A 7,513-nucleotide genomic window follows, 5' to 3' on the forward strand; every position below is an offset into this window, starting at 1 on the left:
GAGGGGGCTCCAAAATTAACCGAAAGTAAAAGGGAACTACTTACCTGTGCACGGTCGAGTGTGCGGTCGGGTCACCCCGTGCGCGGCCATGCACATTAAGCAGTATACTGGTGAATTTGCGCGTTCAAGTGCTCGGTCAACCCTTCAGGTGCGTTGCCACGCACCTACCGCATCGCCATACATTGGCTTTTGCACGACCATATGCGCGAGGTGCTCTACCAGGTGTGCGGCCGCACACGGATACATTCAAAAAGGGCCTATTAGACACCTCAGTTCCGAGCGTCCACAACATGTAACTTCCTGGACCTACCAAGTCATAATATACACTAGTTTCTATCTATTCTACGCCCTAAACAAAAGTGAAAAATCTAGCTAGTAGAAGAGTTAGAGGTAGTTCTGAGTTATAGTCGTCAACTTGACTCAACCGGGCATCCTTAACTGATTTTGATGCTCGAGGATTGCTGAGCAAATCCTCCAGCAAGATACGGTTTTAGCCTGTGCCAATGCACTTTGAAACTTTCCGTTTCGTCCATGTTCTGAATCTTAATTGCCCCATATGGTGATACATGTTTCACCACATACGGTCCCGTCCATCTAGACTTAAATTTTCTAGGGAACAATCTGAGTCTACTATTGTACAGTAAGACTCTATCCCCTTCATGAAACTCCTTTGGCTTAATCAGACGATCATTCCACCTTTTAGTCTTTTCCTTGAAAATCCGCACATTTTCATATGCGTCCAGTCTAAACTGCTCCAATGCATTCATCTGCGCCAACCTGTGTTCACCTGCAAGACTAAGATCAAGATTAAGCATCTTAATTTCCCAATAAGCTTTATGTTCTATCTCAACATGTAGGTGACACAATTTTCCATACACAGTTTGAATAGTGAAGTCCCTATGGTTGTTTTGAATGCAGTTTTGCACGTCCATAGAGCTTCCTCCAACATTTCAGACCACTCCTTACGAGAAGCACTAACCATCTTTTCAAGAATTTGTTTAAGTTCACGGTTAGCCACTTCAACTTGCCCACTAGTTTGGGCATGATATGGGGTTCCTGTTTTGTGTTTGACCCCATACTTGGACAGCAGTGCAGCAAACCGCTTGTTCACAAAGTGTGACCCATTGTCACTGATAATCACTCGAGATGTCCCAAAGCCTTTAAAGATGTTCTTCCGTAAGAACTCACACACCACCCGAGCATCACTGGTCCAAGTAGGGATTGCCTTGACCCACTTAGAGACGAAGTCAACGGCTACTAGGATATACTCATAAGAATGTGAAATGGACCCATGAAGTCAATGCCCCAAACGTCAAAAATTTTCACATACCGGAATGGAGTTATGAGGCATTTCGTCCCTCTTGCTAATATCACTTGCCCTTTGGCACTTGTCACATACAGCTACATACGCACGTGCGTCTTTGTACAAAGTAGGGCAATAGAAACCGGCTTCCATGACCTTTTCTGCAGTGCGATTTCCACCATAGTGTCCTCCAGCTGCCCCATCATGGCAATGAGACAAAATACTTGCCATTTCTCCATCAGGAACACCTCTTCGAATCACACCATCTGCACACATTTTAAACAAGAAAGGGTCATTCCAAAATAACATTTTACCTCACTTTGCAACTTCTTTTTCTGATCAGAGGTCAAGTCGTGTGGTAGCCACCCACTAGCCAAAAAGTTAACTATGTCGGTGAACCATGGCAGTCTATCAGAGAAAAAATTTGCTCATCTAGGAACTATTCCTGAATGTCCACCACTTCAACAGGTGGTTTCTCCAATCTCGACAGGTGGTTAGCCGTTTGATTTTCTGTGCCCTTTCTGTCTTTGATTTCTAGATTTCTGTGCCCTTTCTGCAGCAACAATACCCACCGCATCAAAAGCGGTTTGGACTCTCTCTTACTTAGCAAATATTTTAGTGCTAAGAGATCAGTATGCACTATTACCTTGCTTCCCACTAAATAGTATTTGAACATGTCAAAAGCAAAGACTACTGCAAAGAACTCCTTCTTCGTGGTAGCATAATTCACCTGAGCATCATTCAAGGTCCGGTTTGCATCGTAAATGGGTCAGAACAGTTTATCTCTCCTCTACCCCAGCACTGCTCCTACTGCCGCATCACTGGCATCCCACATTATCTCAAAAGGATCACTCTAGTTAGGAGTCACCATTATGGGGGCACTCACTAGCTTTACCTTGATCAGTTCGAATTCTCTGAGACACTCCACATTGAATTCAAATTTCACATCCTTGGCAAGTAATGCAGTTAAGGGCTTGGTAATGCTGGAAAATTTTTTTGATGAATCTTCTATAGAAACCGGGATGCCCCAAAAGACTTTTGATGCTCTTCACTAAAGTCGGTGGTGGGAGCTTGGCTATCACATATACTTTAGCTCCGTCGACCTCAATACCTTCAGCTGTGACTTTATGGCCCAGGACTATCCCCTCCTTAACCATGAAGTGACATTTTTCCTAGTAGAGTACTAGATGAGTGTCCTCACATCGTTTCAGAACAAGTTCGAGGTTCCTCAAGCAATCTTGAAAGTCATCTCCAAATAGAGTAAAGTCATCCATGAACACCTCTAGACACTTCCCATTCAAATTTGAAAATATTGACATCATGCATCTCTAGAAAGTAGCTGGTGCGTTGCATAGTCCGAAAGGCATTCTCCGGTATACAAAGATTTTGGACGGGCATGTAAAGGTGGTTTTCTCATCATCTTCGGGAGCAATGGATATTTGATTGTACCCTAAATATCCATCTAATAAGTAGTAACATCCACGCCCAACCCACCTTCTCAAACATCTGATCAACAAAAGGAAGAGGGAAGTGATCCTTCCTTGTTGAATCATTTAGTCTCCAGTAATCTATACACATCCTCCACCCAGTAACTGTTCTGGTAGGAGTTAGCTCGTTGTCCTCGTTTTTTACCACCATCATCTTCCCTTTTTTGGGAACAACTTGTACGGGGCTAATCCATTGACTGTCAAAGATGGAAAATATTATACCTGCATACAGCAATTTGAGTATCTCTTTTTGCACCACCTCCTCAAGATTTTTGTTCAATTTGCGTTGGAGTTGCACCACCGGTTTACTCCCTTCTTCTAACAGGATCTTGTGCATGCAGATTGTGGGGTTGATCCCCTAAATATCAGCTATACTCCAACCGATTGCCTTTTTATGCTTCTGTAGTAACTCTACAAGCATGTGTTCCTGTTCACCTGTCAAATCAGTAGCAATAATCACGGGAAAATTGTTAGTCTCCAAAAAAACATATTTCAAATGTGTCGGCAGTACTTTCAATTCCAGCTTCAGCTTTCTCTTTTCTTTCTCGAATTCTTCTTCGTGTACCACCTGGTTCTCATCTTCCAATGCCTCAACTTTGTTCTTGATATCAGGATCTCCATCCTCTGTTGTGCTTGATTGACTACTGCATCTCTCTAGTGAATCACCTACCGGCTTATCCAGCTTGTGTTGTTCAGCTAACTCTCCCACCATATCTAATTTGAGACATGCATAGGTAGATGCCTCATCATATGGGTATTTCATCATTCTATTCATTTGAAATACCATTTTTTCGGTTCTCACTCATAGCATGAGTTTCCCCTCATATATATCAAGAATAGCCCGGCCAGTGCAAAGGAATGGTCTCCCCAGAATTAGAGGTACTTCCTTATTCACTTCCATATCTACCACGATGAAGTCTACTAGGAAAACAAATTTGTCAACCCTCACCAGAATGTCCTCAATTATGCCCTCTGGTATGATCGTGGTCTGATCAGCTAGTTGCAAGGATACCGGCACATATATGATCACTCCTAGCTCTCCTTCCAATTTTATGAACACCGATAATGGCACAAAGTTAATGGATGCACCTGAATCGCACAAGGCTTTGTCAAAATTTTCACTACCCAACGAGCAGGATATAGTGAAACTACCAGGATCCCCACACTTCTTAGGAATTTTATTTTGTAGAATAGCATGACAGTGGGCATTGAGTTTGACCACTTTCATTTCCTCGAGCTTCCTTTTTCTTGAAAGGATTTCCTTCAGGAATTTTGCATAGGCTGGCATCTGTGTGAGCACCTCCGTGAACGAAATGTTCACATACAACTGTTTCATCATCTCCAAGAACTTCCCAAAGTATTTGTCTAATTTCTCCCGCTTCATCTATTGAGGAAAAGGTAACAATGGCATGATCTTTCTTTCCTCAACTGCGCTGCTCACCTTCTACTTAACAACCTTCTTGTGCAGAAATTCACAAATTCTGTTCTTCTGCTATCTTGGTTGAGTTGATCTCCTTCTCATCCCTTGGATTTGCATTGGGCTTGGCTAAATGTTTTCCCACTCCTGAGAGACATGGCCTTGATCGTCTCTTTTGGATACTTTTCAGTGTCTACCGACAAAGTCCCCGGTGTCCTTTTTGACAACAATGATGCAAGCTACCCCATTTGTCTTTCTAGATTCCGTATGGATATGCCTTGCTCCTGGATAGCGTTCCCTTGAGTCTCAAGTTTTCCATCGGATTTACTTATAAATGCCTTCATTAGATCTTCTAAACTTGAAGAGTTGTTGGGTTGTGGAGGTTGGTATGGTTGCCTCTATTGAGTTTGGAAACCAGGAGGTCCTTGCACTGGTGCCCCGGGATTTTGCTGCTACCATGAGTTCAAACTACTAGTTGAAGAACTCCATGAGAACCATGGATGTCTATGTCCCATGGAATTGAAATTACCAGCTCCTTGATAGTTGCCTCTTTTGAAATTACCCAATGCCTTAATTTCTTCTTCTGCGGTGAATGTGTTGGCACTTATGAGTCGGGTGTCCCAATCCACAGATGTCGCATCCCACCTGCGGTTGATTTTGCACCTGAGCCATCATCAGTTGCTTGATGTCCTTAGCCATAGCTACAATTTTGGCATGCATTGCTACTGACGATTCTACTTGGTGCACCCCTGATGATCTTATTCGATCCCCTTGGTCTGTGGACCATTGTTCTGCGTCTCAGATGGTTCATTCAGAAGTGTGACGATCTGTTCTGGAGTTTTCTTCATTAGAGGACCTGCAAGTGCATTATTAAGCAATCTCCTTGATGACAGGTTTAATCCGTCCCAAAAGTCCTGGAATTGCATCCATTGCTCCATTCCGTTGTGAGGGCACCTCCGCAATAGCTCCTTAAATCTTTCCCATGCCTCAAACAATGTCTCCCCTTCACCTTGGCTGAAATTGTGAATCTCCTTCCTCATCCTCCCAGTCTTAGCAGCCAAGAAATATTTTTCTAAGAACTTGGTAGTCATCTCCTCCCACGTACATATTGAACATGTGGGCAGACTTCTCATCCACTACTTTGTATCATCCTTGAGTGAGAACGGGAATGCTCTGAGGTAGATGGCATCATGTGATGCTCCATTGTAACGGAATGTGTTCATAATTTCGTCAAAGTCCATCAGATGGTTGTTGGGATCTTCATTGGCCCCTAAAAATGCAATTGTTCTGAATGGTCTGGATGACTCTCTGTTTGAGTTAAAAATTATTGGCATCAATGGGTGGGGGCCTCACACTAGACTGTTGTTGGTTGTACACTGGTCTGGCATAATCTCCTAGCGACCTCCCAGGCCTAGGAGCTGCAATTTCAAATTCATCTTCGATCATGTTTCAGTTGGGATTGAACCTTCGCTCTCGTCGATCGTACCGCAATTTTGCGGGCTGCTTCAGCTGCTAACCGTGCTTCCTGTTGTTGAGCTGCCTCTCTCGCAGATAGGTTAACATCCTCTTCGTTTTTCACCATTGTATTTTGAGTCGAAGAATGACCCAAAAACAATCTGCTCGATCCTTTGTCCCTTCTCAATTGCCGCAGGTGCTTGTCTAATTCTGGATCGTATGGCACCAATTCCTTGGAAGAGGATCGAGTCATACACCGCTGAACTTAGCATGTTGCCTGCACACAGATAAGAAAAGCGTAAAAAAGGAAAATAAAATAAAATTGTTCCTAAATTAGCACCTAAAATTAATTCAAACACTATTAATCGCCAATCCCCGACAACGGCGCCAATATTTGACGAACGTAAAACCAGTGTATAAAACTTAGGCTCGCTAGTCAAAGATAGTATAGTATTAAATCGTCTCCACAGGGATTGGTTTAAATAATGTTCTAATAAATCTTCAGGCCAACACTATCTAAGGTAATAAACCTTTGATTTCTGTTATTATCGACTACTAATAAAACTAAGATTATCGATTGTAAGAAACTAATGGAAATTTAATGACTAAGTAGCAACAATTGAATATCAAGGTGAGAAGTAAGGGATGTGACAAGATATTTGATCAACTATTATTCCGGATAACTCTGTGTTAAGGTCACTCTTATCTTCTATTGACTCTTTCGATTTCAAGAGATGATTAGGCTACCTTAGGGATTCAAATTCTTCTTCCGAATGAATGAGAGCTCTATTAACCAACCTAATAACAGGTCCTATGAATATATTCACAAATACAGTGAATGAATGATCTTACGAAGAACGCCTCTCGACTATTCTTCTCAATTGGGTTAATTGGTAACTCTCTAAGCTCTTTCAATTACCTATGAGAGGCGTAAAAGCAACCCAAACAATATGACACAATGTGATTTGTAGCAACAATTCTCTTTCGATTAAAGTAAAACCACAATTAGCCTTGAAATTCAATTAATAACTCAGTCAATGAATTCGGGCAATTAACAGAGAGTAAAAACCCATAACAATAGTCAAATCACAACATCCGACAATAACCCTAAGAAAGATTACTCCATAATGGAGAAGTTATTCATCACAAGAGTATTAGAAGATTAAGAAGACATTACAATTCCCAAAATCCAACAAACTTCCGTATTGAATGAATTGGATCAAGTATTTTGCGTCTCCGTAGTTCCCTTGCCTTCTTCTCTCCAAGCTCCAAAATCCTAGATACCTTGTTTTTAGACGAGCTAGGCTTCATATAGGGAAAAAGGAGTCGACTCCAAAATTACAAAATAAGCCTGGGAAAAGTTTTCAGAATTGGACATGCGCGGCCGCGCACCTGGAGGTGTGATCGTGCACATGGCCGCGCACCTCTTACAGTGCACTGCTTCACTTGCGCGCTCAGTGCGCGCTGGAGGGGGTTTCATGCGGGATCACGCACCTAGGTGAGCCTCTTGTTCAACTCTTCGTTTCTCTCATTGAGGGCATTATCTGTCCGTTGATCCCCAAACACGATCCCAACTTAATCTTTGGGATTTTACTCAGACTTCAAAGCTCCAAAATAGCTTGAATTAGCTCCACAACCTCATCATGATTCGGAATCGCTCATACAAGGCATAAAACACACACTCAGTGCAAAATAATACCATTTAAAGCTCAAACACTAGTAAAGTACAACGAATTAGAGTGCAATTAATGGCCAAAATACACAATTACAGCCTACCGTCAATCGTAACCCCAACGAACAGGGGCAGTAACTATATCTTAACCCCAAAAAGAGACAGGGGCAGCAAAACCT

The 7,513-nt window shown here is 42.4% G+C and overlaps 2 protein-coding genes across 2 annotated transcripts; both read right to left on the reverse strand.

Moving 5' to 3' along the window:
* Positions 1–434: 434 nt before the first annotated feature.
* LOC109242173 lies at positions 435–1,579 on the reverse strand. The gene is made up of 3 exons (XM_019409022.1): positions 1,331–1,579; positions 877–1,234; positions 435–787 (listed from the first exon to the last, which is right to left on the reverse strand). Exons 1-3 carry the CDS (start codon positions 1,577–1,579, stop codon positions 435–437), a joined length of 960 nt encoding a protein of 319 aa, XP_019264567.1.
* Positions 1,580–3,592: 2,013 nt separating this feature from the next.
* On the reverse strand, positions 3,593–4,906 carry LOC109242174. The gene is made up of 2 exons (XM_019409023.1): positions 4,853–4,906; positions 3,593–4,174 (listed from the first exon to the last, which is right to left on the reverse strand). Exons 1-2 carry the CDS (start codon positions 4,904–4,906, stop codon positions 3,593–3,595), a joined length of 636 nt encoding a protein of 211 aa, XP_019264568.1.
* Positions 4,907–7,513: the final 2,607 nt, after the last annotated feature.

This window comes from Nicotiana attenuata, unplaced genomic scaffold, assembly GCF_001879085.1.
Source record: "Nicotiana attenuata strain UT unplaced genomic scaffold, NIATTr2, whole genome shotgun sequence".
Lineage (NCBI taxonomy): Eukaryota > Viridiplantae > Streptophyta > Magnoliopsida > Solanales > Solanaceae > Nicotiana > Nicotiana attenuata.

Excerpts from the sequence above, each read along its gene's own strand:
- LOC109242173 (XM_019409022.1), bottom strand. The coding sequence starts at position 1,579 with ATGTGTGCAGATGGTGTGATTCGAAGAGGTGTTCCTGATGGAGAAATG. Across the intron at positions 1,235-1,330 it reads TGCCTCATAACTCCATTCCG|TGGGTCAAGGCAATCCCTAC; the intron begins GTATGTGAAAAT and ends TTCGTCTCTAAG. Across the intron at positions 788-876 it reads GACTTCACTATTCAAACTGT|GTGAACACAGGTTGGCGCAG; the intron begins GTATGGAAAATT and ends TTAGTCTTGCAG.
- LOC109242174 (XM_019409023.1), bottom strand. The coding sequence starts at position 4,906 with ATGGCTAAGGACATCAAGCAACTGATGATGGCTCAGGTGCAAAATCAA. Across the intron at positions 4,175-4,852 it reads AGGTGCAAAATCAACCGCAG|ATGAAGCGGGAGAAATTAGA; the intron begins GTGGGATGCGAC and ends TTTCCTCAATAG.